The sequence below is a fragment of the Aquila chrysaetos genome, chromosome 6 (genome assembly GCF_900496995.4).
Source record: "Aquila chrysaetos chrysaetos chromosome 6, bAquChr1.4, whole genome shotgun sequence".
Taxonomy (NCBI): Eukaryota; Metazoa; Chordata; class Aves; order Accipitriformes; family Accipitridae; genus Aquila; species Aquila chrysaetos.
The window spans coordinates 31015813-31043350 of NC_044009.1; the positions used below are offsets into that span (position 1 = coordinate 31015813).

The 27538-nt window shown below is 42.6% G+C and overlaps 1 protein-coding gene across 1 annotated transcript; it reads right to left on the reverse strand.

Moving 5' to 3' along the window:
- Positions 1-9435: 9435 nt before the first annotated feature.
- Positions 9436-26380, reverse strand: GORASP2 (golgi reassembly stacking protein 2). The gene is made up of 10 exons (XM_030016743.1): positions 26196-26380; positions 16995-17075; positions 16016-16219; positions 15510-15596; positions 14899-15029; positions 14156-14288; positions 13911-14034; positions 13462-13548; positions 11284-11379; positions 9436-10490 (listed from the first exon to the last, which is right to left on the reverse strand). The coding sequence occupies exons 1-10, from the start codon at positions 26256-26258 to the stop codon at positions 10171-10173; spliced, it is 1326 nt and encodes a 441-aa protein (XP_029872603.1). The 5' UTR covers positions 26259-26380; the 3' UTR covers positions 9436-10170.
- Between the last annotated feature and the right edge of the window lie 1158 nt (positions 26381-27538).

Below are 27538 nucleotides of genomic sequence, written 5' to 3' on the forward strand. Positions count from 1 at the left end.
CAATGCAAATATCAAACATAAGCCATTGCTTAACCAACATTTTTCACTTCTAAAGGATGAAGTGTCAGCATCTTCTTTATTTATGACTCAAGCAGACAGGTCCTTAAAACTGTTGATCTTACAGGAGAGAGAAGTATTAGATATGGAGAGGATTACAACAGTGGAAGGAAACACTTGCCCTTGTGAATTCTTATGAACTATATTTAGAATTTAAATCCAAGCATAATTAAACAGTGCTAATGAGACAGAGGGACTTATCTTCATTTGGCATATAATTGGTATCACTGATTTCCTCATTCATTTTTTTCTTAGTTTTAAAGCCTTCTTGTTCTAGTGAAATTTGATGGTAAAAGTTACCCTGCAGAGAGAAAGTATCTGGCCTGGAGCTTAAATTCAGTTGGAAGCCTTTTAAGGGATGCAGCTTTCTTGATAGCATCAATAACTGACAGCAAAGACAGACACCTGTGAATGTGTAGCCAACAGTCAAGCAAGGCACTCTTTTTGCAGTGTACCCTTGAAAAAAAATGCCATTTCACACAGTATTACAAAGACCATAATGGGGAAGAAAAGCTCGCCCCTTACTTCCAGTGAGGGAAACAAAACAAGGTAAGAGTTTTAATAGTTGCAGGTATGTAATCCACCACTATCAACTGTGGTTTGAATTCCTTCTCAAAATATGCTCCAACTCATCCAGGAACGAACGTGAAGCTTGTGCAGGAACTCTTGGTGACATTTTGTGGTGGGCATACTGCAGCAGGTCAGAGTGGAAGATGGTAATGATCTTGCCCAGCCTTAGTAGCTCTGACCCCATAACCAAAGCAGCAGCCTCTGTTACAGCTCTGCTCCAATAGCTGATTTTATTGCTGAGCAAAGAACAGCTACCTGCAGTAGCAGGGGCTAGGCTTTTTTTTTTTGACCTATTCAAAGTCAGTAGAGAAGTGGGTGCAATAGGCAGTCGAGTTTACCAAAGTCCCATTTTGCTCTTCAGTTGTGTCTTTGGTTGGAGTCAGACTCCTTTTTATTATGTACTACTGCCTCAAATGGATAACAATTTTTGGAGGGTTTGGTCCACATCTGTTGCTGCAAACTGCAGCAAAATCAGCTGTTTCCTAAGAGGTGGCACAATGATGACTATGACTGTACATTTCAGTGCTGCCATGCATGCCAGGGTGCCTGTGCTTACTGGCTGACTAGGGTGCTCAGAAGCATCATTCACTGAAGACTTCACTGTGCTTCACATCCTAGTGGGAGTGCTTGCAGCCAGCTGGAATCTCTTCTTAGTGACTGCCTGTAGAATAAAAATTCTGCAAACCCTCCTCCCTCCAAAGTGACCACCGCTAACAAAATGCCCATCCACCCACTGAGCCAAACCAGTTCAAAGAGGAGCACTACAGTGTCTGTGAGCAGGCTCTGCTGGATACAAAGAGGGTAGAGCAAGATGAATCCCACAAAACAGCAAATGTTTTTCATCTTGCTCCAGTAATTCAGCACAGGCTTATTCTTTGGTTTGCTGAACCCAAGACTTTGTTTTGTCCTTTTCTGGAAGGGGATTTGAACACTGCTAAGACTGTTAGGAAGATTGAGCTGAGACATAGGAATTATTACAAGCATTTTGTCTAAAGTTCCCTTTGCTCAGTTTCACTGGACCACTCTGACCATATCACCCACAGTAAATACCCCTTCTGCTTTTTGAGACTGCCTCTTTTGACGAGTTAGGGCTCTGTTGCTGTTCTAGGACGTGAGACTTGGAGCTGTCCTTCCCCTTCATCACTGCCTAGCTGAGCTTTTCAGTCAGCCCACTGCCTACTCATTCATAGTCAATAATACTGGTTTTAACTTTCCAGGGGAACAGATCATTTTAGAAGTTGTTCTGCACCCCCAAAAATATCTTCATCTGCTTATATATTTCACAGAATGGCATGTCTGCTCATGCTGCTTTTTCACATTAATAGTCCAAGTGTTCAAACACTTAACAGTGCCTTGTGGTTGAACAGAAATGAGAAATACCATTGGTAACCAGAAGAACTGAGAGCAGCAGCAAGTACAGCTGCTCCGCTTGTGAGCAGTCCAGAGCCACAACCACTTGTCCCTTGAGCCCAGCTGAAAAGATGCCCTTTTTCAAAAGCAAGATTTCTCTTTGAGCAGTGAAACAGAGGTCCTGACTGGCTACAGCCATGAAAAATCCCATGGCTCTCAAAGCACCAGAGACTGAAGTCTTATCAAATTTGAAGTCTATCGCTGCCTTCTGTTGCCTTAAACATAATTTTCAATTATATTCCTTTTTAACCATCTTAGCTTAAGTGCTGAGGAGTCCCACTGTCAGGATCAAACAGATGTTTTATTTCCTGCCAAAGGTGGGTGAAATAATAATCACCAGCTCTGCCTTGTTGGCTGCCATGTGGTCTGGAAAGGTGCCATATGCCCAGTGCTTGGAGACTGCTGCACACGGGAGGCAGAGGGCATTATTTATTATTTGCCTAATCAATTTCAATACTGTCTTTCTTTCAGAAAGCACATTTCTAGTCTTTATAAGGTGATATGTACAGGACTCATCAAAACCCCTCCTCTAGTGAAATGCACCTGCTGTTTAAACAGCCAATATTCCCCTTGCACGGAACACGGGGCTAGAAGCAATGAAAGAACTTGCACTTGAAACTGCACTGTGCTCATGAGCTGTTCTCAGCATCACAGTCAGTCATAGGGGTTGTTCAAGTTCAGCCCCATGTGCGATAACAACAGCTTTCTATTACTCTTAATCCTTTTGAAGAGTTCCTCTTGAAGAGAATGCGGTGCCTCTCCTTCAGCAGGCAACAGGTGTGAGTGCAGGAGAGCTGCTTGTTGCTAGCTTGCCGCTTGAAAACTGCTGCTATGCCTTCACAGTGACGGGATGTAGTGTCTTGGGTGTCAGGCGCAGGGCAATGTCTGTGGGTGCTCCCTCCTACCAGCTGCCTCGCGACCCTCCCTCAGACCAGCCCACACCTTCCACCGAAGCCACAGAGCTCTGAGGTGGAGCACAGGCTGTGGCTGAAGCAGGGGTGACCAGGGTGTGCAGAGCACACCAGGCAGTGGACGTGCGTGCCAACAACTGCTCCTTTCTTGGACCTTCCAAGAAGAAGTAGTTCAAAAAGAATGGGCACTCCCTGTGGGAGGATGGCAAATGAGGACTCCTAGGCAAGAGGTGACAGTAGGACCCCTCTGCTCTGTGGAGTAGCCAAGCAGAGTGCCAAATGCAGTGATTAGTAAGGAGAAAGCCATCTGGCTTCTGTCCTTTAACAGCTCTCTTTCAGCATCTCTCTTCCTATACACCGTAAGAAATCTCCCTGTGTTTTTAGCAACCCTTTCCAGCCTTTCTGAATGATACTACAAGGCCCCGTCTAGAAATGACATGGGAAGTAAGGCAAAGAGAGAAAAAGGGGAGGAAGATGATATAGTGGACAAGAATCTGAGATGCCTTCAGGCCTTATCCTGAAATATTATCTCTGTAGCACAGGATATGGCAGCAGCCACCAAGGCAGCAAGTCCCTTAGAGAAGGGGCCTGATTGAGAGATGGTGTTGAGCTGTCGGAGGCAGATGGTCGTAGGCTGACAGGTAGGCATTGCAAGGACAGGATTCAAGGCTGAAGCAAGTACTTCTGCAAGTTGGTGAGAGACTCTGGAGCAGACTACACTTACACTGAACTCCAGCAATGTGAATCTGCCGGGTAAGGATGCATGAGCATGCCTTGGTACGAGTGATGTATGGCAGTTTCCAAGGAGCATTTGAAAAATATTTGATTCAGTTCCTCAAAGTTCTTGATACCTCACCCCAAATTCCTCAAAGTCTTCCTGCTTCTTTATGATGTATACTTTTCGGCTAAAAATATTCAGAAGCACAGTGCAATCCAGAAGTTACTTTTGTTACTTTTTTTGTAGTTAGGAATGAAAATGATCAAGAAGTAGGCTAGGAACATTAAGTTTCTTTTCATTATTAAACAGTGAGTGCCCAGAGAGCAAGTGTGGTTTTGGGGGTTTTTTCTTTGTCTTCTCTCTTACCAGGTGTTACTGGTAAGATGAGTACAAAATCTGTTTCAAATAAAAATGCAACCTTGAAACAAAAGGTAATTGTTTTACAAATTCAGCCATTCCAGTGCCCAGCATGTTATTTGGCAATACACAGACTTCCAGTTGGTTTCTATTTTCTTAGCAGTTGCTCTCTAAAAGGATTTTTACCCAAGTACTGTTTATATGTACAAAAACATCTCCTGTTGTCAGACTTCTGAGCCTTAGTAAAGTAGTGTCACCACTAAGTGTGCCTGGGACCACGCTTGTTCTGTTCCCAGTTTTATGTGAACACAAACTCACCTGAGGGCATAAAGAGTGTTGTGAAATAGCTTCTCATATATTTTCTTACAGTTCTAGCTTTTAGCATCATAGTTGATAAAACTTGACTGATGCCTAGTAACAGTTAATACTGAGCTGCTGTTTATAAAAATTTCAACTTTTGTTTGCACGTGCTAATGTTTCTTAAATAAGTTGCACTATTTCTCTGAGCTAGCTTCAGTTCCCAGATTCTTTCTTTAAATTGTTTAAGTGCTGCCTGATGGTATGTGCCAATCCAAGCACATGGTATGTGCACAGCTCCAAGCCCATACAATGGGTACTTAGAAACGCCAGGGTGGGAGGTTTGAAATCTGCTGTTTGTTTTTAAAGAAGACTATTCTGAAGACTCAAAAAACAGAATTTCGGGGGAAATCAGCTTGAAGGGTAAGGGTGAGATGGTAGCAAGATGGCACTGCTAAGTCTTAACTACTAAACTGTTTGTATACTCTCTCCCTCCCCCTCTCCAGTGCAAAGAACTGGAAGCTATTTCTCTTATACCAGGTGAGAATGTAGTGGTGTTGGCTGAGGATTTGTTATTTGTGACTATTCACTTAGGAGCAAGAACACTGAAATGAGCTGTTTATGAAAGCTGCCAACAGAGGATAAATTGCGAGGGTTGGGAAGAGATGTCTTTAGGGAGCAGGATCGGGGCAGTGCTATAATGTCCTTTCTGCACATCAGAAGGTCCAGAGAAGTCAACCCTCAGTGACCCTCATTACATCCAGCGCCCCTTGTCAAATGTAAAGCTCATAGCTCTGCATTGCTTTTGCTAATATTATAATCTTCCATTGCAGGATTTTCTTACGTAACTAGCAAGCCTATGTTGATGATAGGCTTTGCGGCTTGAGTTCATCACTCATGTTTCCTTTTTTTAGCTTCTGTTGGGGTTTCATAGCTCACCTAAGCTGCAAGGGCCATGAACAAAGTACATGAATATGCAACCACTTGCTGGCAGAGTGAACAGCTCTCAGACAAGAGGACTGTTATTAAAATGGGTTGTTTTGTTGGCAGAAGTGGCTTTCACTGTTGCTATGGGTTGCCCAAGGTGAGCCTGACCTCTGTGGTCTCTGAAGCTCTCTCTCGTGGGTGAGCTGAGCAACACTGGAACACAGCTTTTAAGACAGATTAACTGTGAACCTAACATAGGAAACTGTTCAGAGAGAGTAAAAATACTACATTGCACAACTAAGGATGAACCATACCTTTTGATCCCACAGGAACATGATTATTTGATAGGGCTGTAGTCAGCTTGTCAGTGCAGAGTAATAATGTTTGCAGCCTCCTTTTAGGGCAAAATTCTGCCTTTCCAGATACAAGGAAGGGCAGTGGAGAGGCAGGTGTGCGGCCGATGGACACAGACAGGACTGCACTTTCCTGCTGTGAGTGAGTAAGGTAACAAAACTATGCACTCCACCTAACCCTTCTCAGCTAGAGCAGGTCTCCACATGCCAGGTCTGTGGCCTTTGAACTCTGTAAGTCTTGATGCGGTTTTGCATGCCAAGTATGTCATAGCACAAAACCAGCACTTTGGTACTAACTTGCAACTGAAATAACGTGCAAAGGCTGTTCCTAAGAAACACCAGTCATCCACCCAAGTGAAACTCTGATTTGCTAGCTGCACCCTGGAAACACAATGTATTCACAAGGCCTAAGGATAAACACAAATTGAGGCTTCTGGAAAAGGATGTATTTGTTCCTTGCTCAGCTTACTAGTGCTCTAGCCACCATCTGCAAATCTCTTGGATACTCTGTAAAACGGCAGATTACTATGCTTTAACTCTTTTGTCAGGGCTGCAGGGCAGAATTGTTGGAGGTTCACCTGAGCTAAATCAAGTTTTCTGTTTTGACTGGGGCAGCGCGTTGTTTGGTTTTGTTTTTTTGACATTAGTTCTTGCACCTTACGTATTTCACTTGAAAAACTGCGCTATAGCAGGTGTTTGCTCCCCATTATACCACAGCTAAAAAAAAAGTTTCTACTACAGATGTTATAGGCAAACCAGTTCAAAGATTTTTGCTTTCTGAGCTGAAGTTACTACTAGAAGGCGCAGCACAGTGCAAGACACTGTGTGATGGGCTGTGCAAATATGTATTAAGCCATTGGCACTACCATGAAGAATGTAGAGCAGGACTACAAAGCGTGAATTAGTTATGAACTACAAACACAAATGAAGAAACGCTTCAGCAGTCTGATTCTTGCCTACCATTTCAGGATTTAAATCTAAAATGAGACAGATTCTAGGTGTCTACATCCAAGTGATGAACCAAAGAATCTGAGCTGGGTGCCAGTGGGGCCTTCATGGTAGGGAGCAATTGTGAACACATTTATTTGACTAGTACAGACAAAGCCTGTGTATAATTGAGGAAGACAAGGCACCATGATCAAACATCACTGATCCTTATCCTGCCCCCTTCAACTTAATTCCATAATCAGCACTTACATCACTGAGAGGCTGGAAATATTATCCAGGCCTCTCCTTCAGCATTACGGTATCTCAAACGAGTCCCTGCCTGTAAGGATCTGCTTCAGGGATTCTTCAAAACAAACTTTCACCCTGCCCCGTGGTTAGCTTGGCTTAAGTCAGCAAACTGCCAGCAAAATTCTGGAATTTAGAAATAGCTTAAGCTCAGCCCATTTCTGCCTTCAAATCAGTTGGTTTTACAGTTATCTGTGATTCCTTAAAGTACTATCATTCAGCATCCAGCTGGCATCCATTTGACTACAGTTGCTGCTGGGGGGAGGTGGGAACCAACCAACCACCCTCATTGCTGAGCCTAATCCTGTAAATTCAGCAAAAAGAAACTATTGCACGCCATCTCGTGGCCCTGCACCGCTATTTCCCGGGAACAAATGGAGCTCCAATTGCGACAGGGAGGTTTAATGTTGAACAGGATTGAATTAAAAGATGGCTGTAAGGGGCTCAGAAGCAGCCCACTATATGACCCCACCAAAGCTATGAAACCATTAAGGCTTTGTCCACACTCCTGGCTTGACCTTCCAGCCTGAGCAGCTGTTTTCTGGAGCAGCAGCAGAGCCTCAAGCTGCAAAATGCACCTCTTCAGCATGTGCTCACAGTTTCTCGAGCAGAGCTGTAGAGATGGCCCTGCACTCACAACAAACATGCGTACCACTGAACACCACTGCCCCCAGAGCAGGCTTTGGCGGAGCAAGAAATTACCTTATTAATTTTACAGTATGTCACACACATGTTAATTGTTCTTAATTATATACAAGGCTGGGGATGTTCATGGTACATCTGTCTTCTTGTCTGCTGTCAGTACTTATTAAAGAACTCCATGTGTCAATGTTTTAAATAAAGGTAGTTTGCCTATTTGTAACTGTTCATTAACAGCTGAATACATGAACTTACGGAGACAAGGTTACATTGGCTGTCACTCCCTTGGTGGATCTTAAGTCCTTATCCCTCATTACTTTCTTTTTTGTGGAAAAATAAGTCATTAAGACACCCTTGCCAGAAGTGATTAACGTATGTTTTCATTAAATCTAGTTGAGGGAATTAAAAAACAGGGACAGAGTGCAATAACATGACTTCAAGGTCCTTGCTTCTATTTTAAGTGGTAAAGTTTTTGACTTCTCAATGTTCATGACTTTTTAGCTGAGAGATTACAGCTTAAAATCTGCACCACTGAATCATTTCCAAATTTAAAGTCATGTTATCTTTAGCAGAATTGCTGGTGGTTACACTTAAACACTGCCTTACTTCCACTGCTCTCATACCCATCAAAAAGCTGGAGCTATAAAGTCAGCAACAAGGGACCTTAAAATAGCTAATAGAAGTGCATGACTTCAGACTAAGCATCTTATTTTGTCTGCTACTAGAGACAACCGCACAACACCTACAGAAGTTTGCAGCTTGCTGTTGGAAAGCATAGAAACATGCCAGCTAACTTCAGATGTTACTCCAAAGGACACTATGCCATACTGTAAGAACAAAAAAAACTACCCAAGGATTCTAGTTCAGGCATCTGATTACAATCAGCAATTGCTCTAAATTTGGTATGTAACAATACTTCTATTTCTACTGTTCTTGGGTTAGAAAAGGAAAACAATAATGATGAGGACTCTAGCTGTGGAAGTGTGTAAGGAAGTTACAGGAAAGACTGTTAGACCTGTAAGGCTTTATGAAGCTCAATACTAACATACTTTCTCTGTATACAGCAAAGAAAAGAGGGAACATCCTTCTTCTCATGCCAAGGTTTAATTCTGAGGTATGTGACACTGGATTTACAAAGGTAAATAAAAGATACATTCTGAGAAACAGTGAGCCCCCTACTTAACAAGGCAGAGGGATTTCACGCTCCAAGCAGCTGAGAAAAGAAACAGCTCAGCATGAAAAAAAAAAAAACTATTTGGGGTCTGTCTTTGACACAGGCTTTTGACACAACAGGTGATAAGGAAATGTGCAGTAGTGGAGCAGAAAAAAGACAAATACTGAAGTGATAAAGATGAAACAGGACAACAGGAACTAGATAAGGCTTCCACTTGAACTAATTCTTTGAGACATTATGATCAGCAGTTAGATGCAACTACTATTCCAAACAGTCATCAGGCACACTACATTGCCAAAAGGGATTATGTAGCTGTTGAGACAGGCTTTGACTCGAGCCTGTTGATGATATGGCTAAAGTTTGCATATGCTTGTAGCAAACACATATAAATGAAATCCCAGTAGTATAGAAGGACTGGAGTAGTACAGAAGAGTCTTCCACGTCAACTGTACCTGATACCAGGAGCAAAGGCTATCACCTGGAGTACAGCGCACAAAGCAGTTTATACAAGTGTATAATCTACAGTTAATCTACAATTTTCACCCTGAACATCAATTTAAAAAGCCAAGTATGAATCATATCCAGGCAGATTTTATGACTCATTGCTGCAACAGATCTAACCACTAGTGCTGATCCTGCCTGCCATTAAGAACTCTGGCATTCCCTCTTGGATCCATTCCTCTGGAGGGGAGCCCTTTCACGGATCTGTGCTAGAGAGAGATGAGCTAAACAGTTAAATGAGAATTTAAGCATTAAACAAGTAAATGTGCTGTTTTGTCACACAAATGATAAAATTCCAGGAATTTATTGCTGTATGTATGCTTAATCCATTAATTTGTCTTACAGTAGTCATGAAGTGCCAAATTGTGTGCTACATTTAACATTTCCTGTACTCCCTTCCAAATGCCATTTTACAGTGGGCGTATGAAACAACGCAGCAGCAGTTACAAAACATGGCTTGAGCATCTCTCGAGAGCTTAAAAATAAAGATTTGTGTACAAGCTGAATAACGAGATGTCAGTTAACAGGTCACTCAGCAACTTTAATAGAAATATCTTTAGGTGGAAGTTTTGCAGTGTTAAAATTTACAACTCAGACTAAACATTCTCATCCCCACTGTAGTAACAAGATACTTGCAAAGAACAAGAACTATGGTACGTAAATGTCACACGCAAGAACCGCTTCATTTCTATCAGAAGCAAAAATTGCTAATTATAAGCAAGGACGGGCCTAGCAGGCTAAGGCTGTCAGCCTATATCAAAAACATGTATCTCTGAGTTTGGCAGTGGAATTCTATTTACCGCCTCGACTTTTTTTTTTTTTTTTTGGTTACATACAAGTACTCCTTCTCCCCTCCCACCATACACACTTTATAAACCCCTTTTTATTTTTATTATACCTCCATATTATTTACAGGACTCCTAAAGATTAAGTACAAACTAGTATGAAATTAATGATAGCTTGCTCTTCAAATATGTATCCCATGGCTAAATAAATACCAAGCCAATCCAGAGTGATCTGGAGTTACGATTCAGAAGCTTGTGTATCTGTGACTCCAGATGTTTTCTCATTAACTGCAGAGGATTCACTTGATCTGTCAACAATAGTTGCCTTAGAAGTTGGGGTAGCACTATCCAAGGTGAGCGTAGAGGTCTGTTCTACATTTACAGTAGTGCCAGGGTTGACGGAAAAGCTTCCTGCTTGAGTAATGGAGGGAAGCAAATCTGTAGGCACTGTAGATGCCTCTGTGACCAAAGGAAGCAGAGGAACACATTTGGGTGGCATTGATAGAGGTGTTATTCCCATTAGATTCAGAGGTGGCAAGGAGGGAAGGGATGGCAAACCTAAGGAGAGAGAAAAAAAAAAAAAAAAAAAGGCAGTGGGCTGCTGCATACCACAGACAGATCTGGAGAGATTCTCTGTTGCTTAAAATTTTTTACCTTCTTTAATCTCCTATTTACTCTTGCAGAGGAGGAAGCTTTTTGAACTTCGTGGGAGCATGACATATGTGCAGCACTGACTCGGTAGGCTAGTTTCAAGCCTGACATTTTTCAGATTTCAGAATTGAAGAATCAGAATAAACTCAAGTTTGTTTCTACCTCCCCAGAGGACAAGGTATTTAATGCATTAATACTGACGATTAGATTTTTCTGGCATTCACTAACCTGCCAGAAACAAGAAGTTACCAAGAAACTTGTTCCATATAAGCTTCCAATTTCTTTTTGCTTGCTCCATGTGCACCTTCAGCAGTTTTGTTTTATTCAAAACCATAAATCTAGTATTAGTTTGTACTTTTGGCATTCAGTCAGGGTGCTTCGATCTCCTCATACAAGGAAACACCTTGTATTTTCTTCTACCCATAAAACTATATACTTTCATTCTTGGCACAATCTCTTTTGAGATCATACATCAGGTAATATAAGATGAAACAACTAAATACAGACACAGGTTTAGAATTAGTTTATCTGAAGACATATTCCCTGTCTACCTAATCTGGGCACTACCGTCAACTTCCACCTCAGGCAAACATTCAATTTATCCTCTTCAGCACTCCACCAGATGGCTCTAAATGAGAGTGTCAAGGATCGTCAAGGAGAGACCCACTATTACAGTGTTTCAGTTTGCAGAAGCACATACCAGGCTGCATGATTTCTGGAACAATGTGTGGTGCAGGTAAATTAAGTTTGGACAGATCAGTCAGGTTGGGAAGCCCTGCTGGTAATGGCATCAGACCTAAGAGAAGAGTGGAAAAGTTACAGCTGAAAACTTATATTTTCTTTTTTTTCCTAACTGATTCTGAGATCTTATTGACCATTTAAAGTTATTTTATATTGCTTTATATCTTGATTATCATTTTTACATATAAGAATGCAAATTCACCTGAGTTTCAGCTTCTAAGTTGCACAGTAAAAACAGATACCTATTGCAGGAAGTCTGGACTAGCAAATACATAATCACAACTTTTCAGATTTTTCTGAGGAAAGTAGAATCTTATTTCAAGGATTTAGTAGGTTTGCATTCCAAGTTCAGCTTTTAACAAAGGCAGTTATTTCACCGCAGCACTGTACCAGATGCCCTCCATTGCTAATTTGAATGGCAGAAGATAGTAATAGGATGAAATACATAGTATTTCCATCTCTAATATTGATTACTCTATTATTAGTCTTTTCTATTTAGTTCATAACTAGAATTAAACACAAAAATATATAGAAAAGGCAAGACAAAGTAACTTTCAAAGTCAGGAAGGACTGAAAATAGAAGAGAAGCATATGATGAACACAACACACATCCTTCCATCGTTGTGTTTGCTATGGAACATCTTTCCGCTCCTGAATTTCCTGTCTTAGAATACCTGCATTTCTGAGGCCTACTTTGTGTTTAGCTCACAGAAGGCTAATTCCGAAATAAACTGTTGATACTACAGTAATAAGACAGAGAGGAGAAAAGTCTTAAAGCAAAGCCAGAGTACACAGATTTTGATTAAAAACCAGTCATCTTTACCTACCTGTGAATTCATTAGCCACAAAGGCTGACATAATCTGACTCAACGAGCTTTCAGCTCAGCTACAAGCAGCTTTGGTTTGAACTTTTTTTAAGATCTGAAAAAAGCTGAACTTTGCACAAATTCACTCAAATTTTAAACTTCCTGTACATTTAATACTTACAATTCCACTTGTATGGCCATGTAAATTGCAAGAAATATCCAATAGCTTTCAAAAAAGCAGTGATACTATTCAGAGAACAAGGTGAAAGGAAAATTCATATTTGCAGATTTTGGGGAAGGGGTGGATAGGGGGCTGGGGAAGAAGAGGGCATTAACAGAAGCTGAACTTCTTAGTAGTTTGCTATTTTCTCTACGCAGTACAAGATTAAAGTTCTCTGCCCTTGTTTGCATGCACTTAGCTCTACTACACATTTTTCTATGTTAGAGAGCATACCTCCAAGCATTACTTAAAATTTTTGGACACATCTTTATCTACTTGTCTCATAACATACAAAACATAAAATACAACTCCATCAGTGTTTTGGAATGCATCATTGAGTCCTGCACCAGTGCACCAACTACATGGCAAAATCCCACACAATTCTCATCTTACCCACTGTGAATAATTCTGGAATACTAGTGCTTGAAATGTTCATTATTATCAGGAAATAATGCACACCACTTTGTAGACATATTCTTACTTTTGTTACACCAGTTTAAATTACTAAATAATTCAGAAACAGTAACTGCAACATACAGTTCTATATTGTTAACCCTCTATTTATACTAGGAAGAATAATCAAGCTGAATATTACAAAGGAGTTTCCTAAAAGGGAGGTTTTATGGGTGAAAGGAATGCAAAAAACAGGCAAGACATGCCTTCTCAAGAGTTTTCTTCTGTCATGCTGTCTGAGTGCAAAGGACAAATCGGAAATGGTGAAGTTATTTGCAAAAGTATTTTGCAACATACAATATGTGAACTGTGGAAAGTAACAATATATCAACTCAAGAAATGTTGCAAATAGCAAAGCTAATATCTTCCTGAGAAATCCTGAATGCTGCATCTATCGTACAGGGGGCCCTAAAAGGTAACTGATTCTAAACTCTGTTGCCAACTCAGTCCTCTGTGCTGCAGACACGCTGTGCACACACTCCAAATCAAAAAATTCTTAAGGTTGAAGAGGTTGTATAGAGATCTTTAACATGAAATGTGTAAGTTCTATCAAGTTATACCCTCCTGCCCCCAAAAAGCGGTGGAAGAGACAGGTCTCTTCCCTTGCTCCCTTAAGATTTTTGTTTCAGACATGTTTTAAGAAATTTTACCTACTGACCTGGTAATGTAGTTGCTGGGTTAACTGGTGGCACAGAGGTAAGGGACTGACTTACTTGTGGTGGTAATAATGGAACTGTTGGAACACCTGGTGGAGTATACAGGAAAACAACATTAATTTTAAGCATACAACACTTCAGCTCCCTTCCTCAAGGAGTACAAATAAATAATTGTTTACTGGAGAATTACTATTTGCCTTAACCATAAAATGTTGATGAAGAAAAGTAGTATTCCAAATAATACGCATCGTATTTCTGATACACTTTCTTTGTGATTATTTTGTTAACAAGTAGGACACAATTACAGTACTCTAGCCTTTTTTGTTGAGAAAAGTTTGATGAAGAGAAAATTTTGTTCTCTCCTGCCTTCTATTAATTGATAGAAACATCTGTGGGTGCAAAAAAGTCAGAAAACCTATGCATTTCAAGAGTCACTTACTTCCATACTAACCTGTACTGAGAACGTTACTGACAGTAGTTGAGGGAGAACTAATAGAAAGTCCTGAAAGACTCTGTTCAAGGCCTGCTGATCCAGGGGGTAATGTGGCTGGGGGATTAACTGATGACAGCTGAACCTTATTGAAAGGAAAAAAAGAAAGTTGCATCACTAGGGTTCATTTCCACAAGAACCAACAGAAGCAGAAAAGCAATATAACATCATAATCCATTTCTACCAAGCCAAAGACTACAACTTACCTCTGTGAAGCCATCCTTGAGGGGACTGAGAGATGCACTAGGCAGCTGTCCTGGGAGAGAAATTTTCTTTCCCTCTTCAAATGGGCGTGTAGGTATCCTATGCAAATATCCATAACCAATGCCACATCCTAGGCTTTTAAAATATGAACATTTAAAAGTCAGGGAAGTGACTTTACAGCTACAAACTCCATAGCAAGCAATGCCTGAATGACTCAAGATGCCAACAAGTTTCAAGAAAAGTTCTGTACAGCTTCCCCCTCCCCCCCAAATGTTGCCTCATTTTCTATGGAGAAATAATCAATACGAGACAACTGAAAGGAAATTCTGTAGCTTTTAGCAATAAGCATTTAGCACAAAACAAACTTTATTGTTATTTAAACCAAGCAGCTCTATCAGATATACAGCCTGGAATGCAGCTCATTTGTTACTTGCAGTCCTCTGTTCTGGCTTCTGTGCAATACTTTAAGAATATACTACAGCCTAATCACTATTTGAAGCCTAATGCAGAAAGCAACTGTTGCACTTTGTGCATTTTTGCACTAGCTAATGTACTGTGTAAACACACCCCCCCCCCCCAAGTAACTAAATCTGAATTTCAAGTAAATATGTTATTTATTAAAGCGGAAATGCCTTTGATATAACAACACTCTTTTCCTGTCTTTGTAGAAAAGTTAAGCAAGCAGCTTTTAGGCCAGTGCTGTAAGAAACTCAACCCATCCCCCTGCATCATATTGTCTCCTTACCTGCCTTCTCCACCCCAGGCAGAATTTGGAGTAATCACCACTTCCCGACAATTATCTGTGTCTGTGTTGTACACATAAAGTTTTAATGGCTTTGCTTCATGTGTTTCAATAAGGGAAAAGAGATCTTCAGACTGCAAAAGGATAAAAACGAGTAAGGGCTTTCTTGTCCTTATTTTATCATTTGACATTAGAATGATCATCTTCCTAGTCCTAACTTTCTGTAACAGAACCTGGTAACAGCTACACGTCGCAGTTGTTGCAGTGCTGCTGTTCTATCACAAGGCCAACTTTAAAACGTGCTTTGCTAGCGCAACTAAGACGACATGTGGCACAACCCAGATTTCAAATCTGCTATTTGAAATATTAGAATACAAAAAATGTTTCTATCTGGCTTCATGAAGATATTTAAGAGCAGTTTTTATTTCCAGAATTGCATTTAAGCGCAAAGAAGAGGCACCATGCCAGAGCAACTTCCTCTTTGCATTAATTACTTCCATTAGCACTGAACAGAGACACAGAACTGGGGATGTTTCAAACTGCCCTGGTATAATTTTTTTTAGTTTTGACAAAAAAAAAAAAAAATAATCAGAATCTTATTTCTATATACTTACCTCATTCATGACAGTATCTGCTCCAATGATATAGTCACTATGAGGTCTAAGTCCAGCTAATGCAGCAGGAGAATTTGGTTCCACTTCCTAGTTTTAAGATGGAAAGTTACAAAACACTGCGTAACTGTCAGCGTGTAGCAGAACAGTTAGGTGTGCACTTCACACAAGTTTTGAGTCAGACAGACAAACCAGTCAAGATTCAACACAATTAGTAGAATAGTCACTGAACTAGTGAAACAGTGGCTAGATGACAGTCTCTTTTGATACAGTTACAAGGAGCTCCGAGTATTGTACAAAACCACCAATTTAAATACAAGATTTGATAATACACCCACAGACATACAGTTCTAGCTCAAAAGTCTTTCCAAACCCCAAATCAACGAAGAGCAAACAGACCAATTTGATCTCATGACTTGTACACCCCCTTGCAAGTTACTTTTCAGTAAAAAGATAAAAAGTTTAACAGTAAGCAACAGTAAGAAAAATACTTGGAAGTCCGTACATACCAAAACATGCCATACATTTTCATTGGCCCCATCAAAGCTGCAGAAACGAATGCTCACGCCCAGCAGGCCCTGCCCACCCCACATGTTGCTGGGGGTCACTGACGTTTCCCTCAGTTCCAGTGTTTTGCTACTGTACACTAGCATTTTTACAGGTTTTTCAACGTTTGCTTTCAACAGGTCCTTGAGAGTATCATTGTCTTTATTCTGCAAATGTTCAAACAAGAGCTTGGTTTAGTGTTTAACACAGCAGACATCCAGTTTCATAGCACCCCTTTTGTATTTCACAGGTCCTATAAACACTGTGCATTATCAAAATACGTATCTACAGCTATTTTACAACAAGCTTCCAGTCCCTTCACAATTCTAGAATACAACTCTGGTGAAAACCTTGGATTTCACAGTAACAGGTCATGCTTTCCAAGCATGAAAGAAAGCACTTTAATTAAACCTGTGATATGATGCACCTTGCAGCTTTTCAGAGGCTTTCTTGAATCCAGCCGTACTGGTGGAAGAGCTTACCCACAGCTATGATGGCTTGTTGTCTCACTACAGCTCTGCTTGAAAACTTTCTCCCACGATTCCTGCCCAGCTAACAGCTCTGACAACAGCTCTTTCAATCAACCTGTTTTGACTGAAATGAGTTTGCAAGTTCTCACACAAGCAGTTTTACAGACAGGACTAGAGGGGCACTAACACAAGCAGCTAGTGATGGATCAGTAGGTAGTACTATCTTCTGCTGACGTAGACATCTGCAGAGAGCATGTCTGTCTGCATCCTTATTCTCCAGCTAAATTTTTGAAGGAATTATAACTACAGGGTGAAGGAAATTAATTTCTGATGCAGTTAGGCCTTCTCATGTTAAACTAAGGAGAAATATTTTATATACATTTAAATAAAACAAATGTATTGGTTTACCTGTAAAAATAAGATTCTCAACACATTGTTTATATTCAGAGTTATAAAATAGCAATACACTTACCAATCTTGAACCATTAATGGACACGATAAAATCAAAGAATGGCTCCAATCCAGCTCTATGCCCTGGTGAGTTTTCTTGTACCTAACAAAGTTAAATAAGAATTTAGCAAAAGTGTACCAATGCTAATTCGTAGATTAGAATTATCTTTCTACTTGTGCAAGCTGTAGTTCTAGAAGCTACTGATGTTCTTATGTATGATTTTAAAATGTTCAAATATAATCTTTTGGAGAAAAAAAATCTCCCTTTAAAAAAAAGAAACATTTAAAAAGAATCAGTAATTTACAAATTATTGAGGAATGACACAACAGTAGCCACTCCCTGGGACAAGCACTGCTTAACAGCTGCAGCAGATAAATTGTATGTATTTCAATAAAGGAGATTATGGTCAAAGAACAAGCTTAATGAATTCTGAAAAAGTTGGTTAAAAAGCAGTATCCTTCCACAGAAGTACCAATGCTGGATGTTGCTTTTTATCTTACACTTACTAGAGGAAAAGGAGAGTCAAGTCTGTGTACGCACAAGTTGTTATCTCATGATTAAACACCACCTGTTGACATTCTTGAGACAGAGGGTATCTGTACAATGAATGATTCATTAACATACCAACAAGCTGCAAGAAAAGGGACACGTGCAATTCTGCAGTCACGGCAACTCAAATAATTCAACCACTTCCCTAGGACAAGGCCTAAGTACTGGATACACGTCACTCCCAGAAGCTTAAAGTATGCTTCTAATTCCAAATAGAGTAACTGAGAGACATTTTGCCAGTGTTGTTTTTTCACTATTACATGCATTGCTGACAGACAAAAGTGACTCCAATATGGCTATCAGATTTTTCCTACAGCCTTTGCAGTAAAGACTATCTTTCTTTATTTGTAAGCTGATTCATTTTACCCACTGGCTTTTTCTTTTATGTGCTACATTCATCCTCCAAAAAGATCTTAAAAGTGTTACCCTTTACAGTGTGGTTTCTTACGTGTTATTCCATCTGACAGAACTGGTACAAATCTGCCAATTTGTTCAATACCAGTCTGATTCTGCAGGAATTGAGTTTTCTTAATATGACTCATCTAGGACAAAATATTCTAATATGGAAAAAAAAAAAAAGCTTGATTGCTACTAAAACCATCCTCTTAGAGTCTATTTACCTCTGCCCAACACATTCACAAAATCAGAGCTTGGAAAAAACTCAGATTACTTGTGGGTGGCTTTCTGTAACAGATGCCAGAAACTTAGAACATTAGTGTCACATAACCTAAACGTTCATTAAAGAAAAAATAACCTGGAATCAGTAGTTCCAGAGCCACATCACACACACTGATTGCTGTCCAAGATTTGTAAAGCAGCAAAAAAGCATGAAACAGACATTATCCCAAAGTAATAAAAATCACTGAGGCAGCAATAACATCCCCAAACCCCACATTTATAATTTCTAACTAGAACTGGAAGTGCATCTGCAGAAGTGTCTCTTCAAGATGCCTGTATGCTCCTTGGAAATAATTTCCTACAACTGAGGGTATTGTCTCTTTCTGTCAAGTATTAACTGTACAGACCCACAGCTCTCAATCACTGAACTAACCTGCAGTCCCACTAACTAGATCCAAACTACTGCCTCCACGTTACTTAATCTGTCAGTTCAAGATGCCTCTCACCAAGAATAACTAGAGATCAGATAGCAACCTGTGGTAGGTAAACAGGTAAAAGTACAAGCTAAGCCCCATGTAGCAGGCCCTCCAACACCAGCTGCATAGAAACTCCTGGGCATACTGTGGTTGTTGCTTTGACATTAGTAGACTGTCCCTAGAGCTCCTTTTTAACTTTAGATACTAAAACTTTCAATAAGGTAGAGCTACCTCAGAACAGCCTCCACAAACAGAAATTTTTAGCTTATGAGAAAAGCCACTGAGAGGCTAAAATACATGACATGAATTATTCTTCTCAAATGTAGAAAGCATTTACTTATTACGTTGGGTACTCGAGGCCTTCCTGCCAAGGAAAGGTTAAACGAACAGTTTCATGAAAACAGAATTAAAGAACTCTGATCTCCTATGGACAGGCTCCATAATGGCATTCTCAGGCTTGAAGTTTCTCTTGTAATTAAGTAATTCAAAACATCCTCTCCTCTAACATGTTTTTTCTAACAGCAAATGTAGGATGAGCTTGTGCTGTTTGTTGCTCTTCCCTCAGTTTAGGGGCATGACATGAAAATACTTTAATAGCCTCTCTCTTTCTCATTCCACCACCCATTGCACTGCATGTGACATATAAGAACTTACATTTTGTGTTTTTAATGAGCCTGACACAAAGGCCTTGTACCAAAGTGAAATCAGCAGATGGTTTCAGAAGTTACTAGGAAAACAAGAATTTTAAAGACAGAACATGTCTTTCTAAACCTCGTCATCAAAAATCAGTAAATCCAGCAAACTGATACATTTATTCAGATAACACATCAGATTGTTAGGACTGGATACATGTCTCTTGGCCTTGAAATTCTGAAAAGCCAGAGTTCATTCAGCCAGTAAGACAGCTGCAAAAGCAGCCCTGACATGGTCCACTGTTTATTCAGAGATTTCCATTTCCAAATGAGCTTCTTAAAAAAACCCCAAACAACAAAATCCCTACACTCTGATACAATATCCCTCCCTTACAACCTCCAATAGATTACATCCTGAACACTGAACCAACAGTGACCAGTATTCAATAAGGTAATCTTTTAAAATGAGAAGGAGCACCTACAATAAATGAGAATTACATATGTTCAGCATCCATCAATGTCAAGCTTGCTGACACCTGGGATGTATAGATAGATTTGGTATTCTAAGTAAATTATTTATAGTCTGCCCCAAACTGATGAAGGGACTGCACCAAGTTCCAAACAATTAGTTTGCAGAAAGCATCTTCAGATGTTGTACACCCTCCCCCAAATCCATCACAATCCTGAACATCTCTGCATGGTTTGTTTCTAAGTGGGCATGTAAAACTACCAGGAAGCTGTAGCTAAAAGAAATCAAGCTCTTAACAGTTGCATCAATCATATACACACCTCAGAAGCATGTAGTTGCATCCCTTCTTTCATCACATTTCCTCATGCTGCCATGCACAGGTTCAGTCACAAAAAGTTTCCTATTTCCCTAGCTTGTTTGGGCCAACATCACTGACAGAAAAGCATTTTTATGCCTGGTGGTCCCAGAAATGCAAAACAGAAATTCCAAGTTCATTCCACATGAGAAGTCTCCTCCTTAAAGAAGTGACATACTCAGCCCTGCACAACAATCACACTGACCCCATACAGTTTTTATGTCACACCACCTTATTTCCAGCCGGCTACCTGCACAATTCATCACCATCACGCAGTGCCAAATGCACAGCGCAGCTCTCTGCCCAAAGCTCTGTGGCTGCGGTTCTCCTCCAGGAACTACAGCAACAAAGGATAACCAGGGATCTTAGGAAACACAAGGGCACAAAAACCTTTTTATTAATGATGGAAATAAAGATTCTATGTATATATACATAAATTCTAGGCCTCCTAAGCAATCTGGCTTTGTGCAGCTTTGCTGTATGCCCCAAGCAGGTATTCAGTAACTTGCCTTTGTAATTGAATAAGGACTGAGAAATAATCAAGTAACACCATTTACAACAGATGCCACTGCAGGCAAGATACCATCCATGGCAGCTTGGGAAGCCTAATTTTCTCAAAGCCAGCTGTTATTTCAGACATCTAAGTTACAGACACCTGTGGGTAAATGCCATGACTTTCTAACAGTAGAGGAAAACAGTGGAACAGACTACCCGGAGAAGCTGTGGAACTGCCACCACCGGTGCTTTTTAAGAGCAAGCAAAGAAAACCTCCATCGAGAATGCTGAATGTCAGAAGGCAGAAAAGGGCTATATGAGTCTTTCAGCCTCATAAAATGCTGCAGGACTTCAGTTTCTCACCAAGACGACAGCAGGGCTGCTGAGCACATAGATTACACACTAATTATTTCACTTTTAATTCACTGTCAAGAATTAAACAGGGAAAGGGTTTCAAGGTCAAGACACTAATTTTAATCTGCGTTACTAAAAAGACTTCTTTTCTGGTAAATACATAAAGCTTCTCTTTGCTGAACACCCTTCCCAACACTATCACTCTATGCCTACACAGTATATATTGTACATTACACGTTATAATAAGGCCTCTCAGCAACACAATGGTCACAAATTTAAGCCCCGAGCGACTAGTGCTACTGTAAATGGAATTAGGCATGGAAACCCTGATTTTCGGAGGCAGATGAAGGCTCTCACCACTTTTGAAAGTCAGATAACTTATACTAGTGTTCACTTAAAACTTTCAGAAGCTTAGCTTCAAGCACTAAATACACAACTTCCAAGGAGCAGAAGCTCTGAAGCTTCTTTTTTTCCACATAAGAAATGCTTCCTAACATTTACTTTATTACCAACAAAATGCTGAAAGAAGTTTTTTTGTAATTCTTCCACCCATTCTGTAACTGGTAATAAAATTTCATTATGTATTGCATATAAGCAATTCCTGTTAGGTCTGACAGAATCTATTTTATTTCTGTCAGCTAGTTTAACACATTACATGGTATAACTGTATTGAATTTCCTTAAGAAACACCCAGTTTTTCAAGACAAAAAGCTTTATAAGCTTTTTGTAAGAAAATAGATTCCCTATACGTAGCATCAAATTTTATTTTAGCACAGAGAATTTAACTTGAGTTTTTAAAATGTGAGTCTCCCTTAAAAAATAAGTCATCTCTTTATGGCAACATGTTTGTATCTCTACTACAACAAACCGAACCACTCCTGTAAAAGTTAGAAATCTAAATTTTGGGCACTGCTGTTCAGTATCTTTTATGTAGAACAGCACATAACACAGTAGCATACAAATCTCTCACCAATAAAAATTCTTACATAGAGTTGTTTATTGGAAAAGACATTTAAGATCATCAAGTCCAACCATTAACCTAGCACTGCCAAGTCCACCACTAAACCATGTCCCTAACCACCACATCTACACGTCTTTTCAATACCTCCAGGGATGGTGACTCCACCACTTCCCCAGGCAGCCTGTTCCAGTGCTTGACAACCCTTTCGGTGAAGAAATTTTTCCTAATATCCAATCTAAACCTCCTCTGGCACAAGTTGAGGTCATTTCCTCTCGTCCTATCACTAGTTACTTGGGAGAAGAGACCGACACCCACCTCACTACAGCCTCTTTTCAGGTAGTTGCAGAGAGCGATAAGGTCTCCCCTCAGCCTCCTCTTCTCTAGACTAAACAACCCCAGTTCCCTCAGCTGCTCCTCATAAGACTTGTGCTCCAGGCCCCTCACCAACTTGGTTGCCCTTCTCTGGACACGCTCCAGCACCTCAATGTCTTTCCCGTAGTGAGGGGCCCAAAACTGAACACAGTATTGGAGGTGCAGCCTCACCAGTGCCAAGTACAGGGGGATGATCACCTCCCTGCTCCTGCTGGCCACACTATTTCTGATACAGGCCAGGATGCCGTTGGCCTTCTTGGCCACCTGGGCACACTGCTGGCTCATATTCAGCTGGCTGTCAACCAGCACCCCCAGGTCCTTTTCTGCCAGGCAGCTTTCCAGCCACTCTTCCCCAAGCCTGTAGCGCTGCATGGGGTTGCTGTGACATCATCTATTAGTTGAAGAAATTGTCAAGTCATTACAACAGCCTGGGCAAACTATAGCAGTTTCACATTGCTGAACAGGAAAGTTATTCAAAATCTTCCCTCATTCTGTTTTGAAGAGCAGAAACAAATGCATACTGAGCAATACACAGAGTCAGACAGTTGCTCTAATCAGCCATACAACTTATGTTGAAGGAAACTTATGGAGGAGAAAAAACAAACAATGGAGAAAATTTCTAGAGGTAAGCAGCACTGCATGCTACCAGCCTGGGAGGTACTAGTTAAAAGAAAGATTTATGAGCACATTACATGAATCAATAAATGGTAGTCTAACAGCAAAAGCACATATGAGGAATAAAAATGTATTCCAGATAATTGTTTCAAACAAATGACTGATTATTAGGTCTACCTATGAAGAGACTAGGGCAACAGAACAGTTTGTAATGTTCTCTCCCTCTTAAAAAAAAAAAAAAAAAAAAAAAAAAAAAAAAAGGCTACATTTCAATGTCTAGAAACCCCAACAGTGCAACTCACAGCAACTTTTCCTGTCAAGTATGCTCATGATGAAATCACTTTCCTTCGACAGCGCTTCAGTCCTAGAGGGTTCCTATTTCCTGTTACAAGTGCACTGATAAAAAAAGCTCACAATGAAAGCAATATTGCACTGACCATTAGCAGGAGCAGCCAAAAAGAATTAAGTAATCTGCAAAAAATTGTGTCAGAAATTAATGATGGTATTGTTCACTTGCTGTATGTATTTCTGCTCCTGTTTGAAGTGAACAGAACAAGAAACTTGCTATCAGTTTTGTAGGGAGGCAGCATGTACAGTCTAAAGGCCTCACTGTAAGAAACCTGGGACTTGCAACAGTCTCAGGTTGCTCATCCCTCTGGCAACTTGTACTTGGCTCCTAGTCATTCTGAATGATGTTACCTCATTTGTTTCATGGCCTTTTAACACATATTTTTCATTTATCTGCCCAACCCAAGCAATTTCTTCCAATAATTGAAAAGATTTTCTGACATTCTCTAGTTTTCCAACAACTAATGAAATCTTAAAAATGACCACTATTTACTATTTACATAAGTTTGGCGTTATCAAAGAAATCTGGCCTTATCTGAATTAGATCTGTAACACTGAAAGACTACTGCCATTTTCCTTTTACCATTCTTGTTTATCTGATTGAAATATTGACCTCAGAAAGAAAGTCTACTTGAGAATAAATTAGAAGAAAATGGCAGTATTGCCAAGTTCTACCAAAGGTCAGTCCATGCAGACAGAGCATTTGTGCAGAGCTCCTCTAACAGTGTGAGCTGAACACACCTGTCTGTAACAAACTTACTACAAAATACCAACTGGAAAATTAAACTTGGAAGAACTATAGAGGAAAATTCTAGTTACTTCTGTGCCACATGCATTTCGATATAAACATTCCAAATTATAACTGTGAAACTTCAGAATTTTTCTCTACTCTGAAGCTACACTCTGGACTACATATAAGCAGAGGCCTAATTCCTGTTAAGACTGGGATCATTATGCAATTTAAGATGCCTGTCCACAACAACAGAAAAAAATTGCTCATTATGTTGCAGCATCTGAAGATATCAGCAAGAAGATAAGGCAGGGAAAAACAGAGACATCAGTCTGCTTAAGACAACAGGCAGGTCCTTTCCTGCATTTAATGTAAATACAGCTGTCCTCTCAGAAATCAACTACTTTAAAGTGCACCTACCAATTACATTTACAAAGACTGGCAATCAAACACTGCCACTTCAAGTCATAGCAAAAATATTACAACCAAAAGGTGCCTAAATGAAAACAAAAGGTGCCAGATTCAGGCAAGATTACAAGAAAAAACAAGTAGGTCATACTTCATAAAAGAGATGCAACTCAATTTACTAATGTGTTTTAATCAAACAGTATGAACTGATGAATCTGACATAACTGATATTCTAACTGCAGAGTACTTACTGATTTTACAACCCTTAAGAGTAAAAAGGGCATTATATTTACACTATAGTATGCTAAAAACAAACAAACAAACAAAAAGTCTGCCACTTTTACCAAACTGCAGAAGTTTTCCTGTGGGGCGAAAGGAGAAGACAAAATGGATTATCACACATTAGTAACATTGGATTGTTATATATTAGTAACATTAAAAGGGAGAAACAAAGACAAGTATGACTTTAGCCTATATGTACATTTTAACAGATGAATATTTGGAGTTTATCAGAACATCAATGTTTGCTTCTCAAAAGCATTACAGCAGTATTTTTTAACACCTGAAAGATGATCTCGGTTCTTTTTTTCACCATGGTATTCTACATATTAGTTGTAGCTCACTGCTAGCAAGCTGGACCAAGTAAGGTAGTACTAATCCATGCGAGTGGAGGTCTTGTGCTCTTTCACATGTCTAAAATGCGGGGCTAGCTCTACCAGAGAGCTGATCCGAGAAGGCCTGATGCCAACAAAAACTAGCCCAGCACGGTGCCTACAGTAAGGGTACTCACGCTCTAGCTACAGTGGCAAAAGCGCTATGGTGTGGGCAAGGTTACTGGTAACTCTGGCAAAGTTACTGTATCGCCCAGTGCATCGGATTTGAGAACACAACCCAGGTACCGTTCTGCTCGCTGAACGTGAAACACACGCTAAGGAAAGGACTTCCAAAAGGCTGCGCACAAGACCTTTAACGCAGCCTACCAATATATTTTGTTGCACGCAAAACCAAAATTTTGTGGCCGCGGTGCGAACAAAAACTATGTAACTAAGAAAAAGAGCAGCACCACCTTCCCTATGAAGGCAGCTCCGACAGGTGTGATGCCTGTCATTTAAATACCTTGATCTAACACCCCCGGAACTACTGTCGGGGGGCGAAGCAGCTACAGATCGGATCACGATGCAACGACCGAGAGCAAGCCTGACGCGTTACCCGAGCCAGGCACCCGAAGGGCTGCGCCTCTCGGGCTGCCGGTGGAACGCGGGCGAGCTGGCGGGCTCGCAGCGTTTCTTAGAGGGGAGGCGGCCCTCGAAGGCTGCCCAAAAAGCGGCGTCGCCTCCCGCGCACCCTCCCTCCCGGCCTCTTTACAAACCGAAGCGCAGGCGGCGCAGCCCGACGGAGCGGTTCGGGCCACCTGGATCTCTCCAGCCGGGGCGAGGGCGGCTCGGAGCCCGGCCGGGCTGCCGCCGCGGGCCGGGACACGGCGCGGGCCGCGGCCGCGCGGAGCCGAGCCCTGCCGGCGGGGCGCCCGGAGAGCCCCGCGCGGAGAGCGGCGCGGCAGCTCGCCTCCCCGCTCCTCCGGGACCGGCAGCTGGCAGCGCGGACCCCGCCGCGGATCCCACCGCTGCCACTGGCCGCCGCGGAGGCCCGGCCACGGGCGCCGGCAGGCCCGGTCGCCGCCGCCGCCCAGGCGCCTCCCCGCCGAGCGGGGAGCGCGGCGGGGCCCGGGGAGCCCATCGGGCCGCTCGAGCGCGGACCCGCGGAGGGAGAGGCCGCCGGGCCCACGGGGCGCCGCCGGCCTAACGGCCGCCGGGGCACCCGCCCGCCTCCCCGCCGCCCTTACCCGCAGGACGTGGTAGCCCTCGGTGCCCCCGCCGGGGATCTCGACGCTCTGAGAGGCGCCCATGGCTGGGGGCGGGCGGCGGCGGCGCTGCTCCCCGCACAAAGCCCCACGCACCAGGGACGTGGCACTCCCTCCCTCCCTCCCGCCCGGCTCGGGAGGGGCGGGCGAAGGCCGCGCGCGGGGCATGCCGGGAGGCCGCGCCGCAGCGCCCCCTGCCGGGCAGCGCCCGCCGCCGGCAGGAGGCGGAGGCCGTACGGTGGCCGCCCCGGGACAGACCTGGCCCGCTCAGCAGCCGGGAAGGCGGAGGCGCTACGGTGGCCGCGATGGACCACGAGCCTCCCGCTCGTCTCTGGCGCGGCGGCGCCCCCTAGCGGCTGCCGGGCGCGGGGCGGCGGCGCGGCTCTGCGCGGGTCGGACGCTAGGGAGGAACAGGCAGCTAATGCACGTTAGTATTAATTGTATTAACGGCGTACAGCAAACGGGCGCACAGAACGCGAAGGGGCAAGCTGGGGCAGGTCATGCTTTGTGCTGGCTTCCCGAGTCCTGCAGCTCCCCGTGGAGCCGCTCCGCGGGCTGCCCCGTGCCGTGCCGTGCCCGCGGGGCAGAGCCGACCCGCTGCCCCCGCGCGGGGCGGAACCGCCGGCGCCGCCGCGAAGCCCCCCGGTAGCTGGCGTGAAAGGGCGAATGCGTCGGTAGGGAAGAGAATCGGGTGGGCATCGCCGCCCCAGGCCAGCACCCTGCACGAGCCTGTGTCGGGGCACGCTCCCCCGCGGGCACCCACGGGGTAACGGGACAGGCTCCCCCTGGCTCGTCCGCGCGGGGGGAGCCGCTAGCCGGTGAAAGGCTCCACGCGGCCTGCCCCGAAATCCGGCGCCGAGCCGGCCCGGTGGCACAGCGCAGCCGGAGGAGGCGGCCGGCGGTCGGTCAGGGAGCGTTATGAACCCGAGGTCCGGACCATCCTTTCTCCCCGAGAGCGGCCCTTGTGCCTGAAGGCCCCAGGTGAAGCTTTTGCACAGCCTGCCCACGCAAACCGGTGCCTCCCGGTTGCCTCCGGTAGTACGGACTTCCAGGGAGGGGTGACCTCTTTCAGGAGCGCCGCCGTCACTGGCCGCTTTCGGTAGTGCAGAGACAGCATTTGTTCATGGACTGGAACGCGGCGTAAAGACCCTCGACTGAGCACAGAAAGGAAATTCGGGTTAGCATACCTCACTTCTTCTGGACTCATTTCCCTCTGTATTATCACAGTGCCTTGCTGGTTAGTATTAAAAGCCTCTCTGCACTGTGCTTGGGATGTACCCCAGCGCTGCCTCAGAGACCACCGACCCCCTTCCCGCCCTTGGCCA

Bases quoted from the DNA above. Each gene is read 5' to 3' on its own strand.
- GORASP2 (XM_030016743.1), bottom strand. From the start codon at position 26,258: ATGGGCGCCTCTCAGAGCGTCGAGATCCCCGGCGGGGGCACCGAGGGC. The intron at 15,030-15,509 runs GTAAGTATATAG...ATCCTTTTGCAG, and splicing joins CAGATACTGTCATGAATGAG to TCTGAAGATCTCTTTTCCCT. The intron at 13,549-13,910 runs GTTAGTATGGAA...ATACTCCACCAG, and splicing joins CAGTAACGTTCTCAGTACAG to GTGTTCCAACAGTTCCATTA.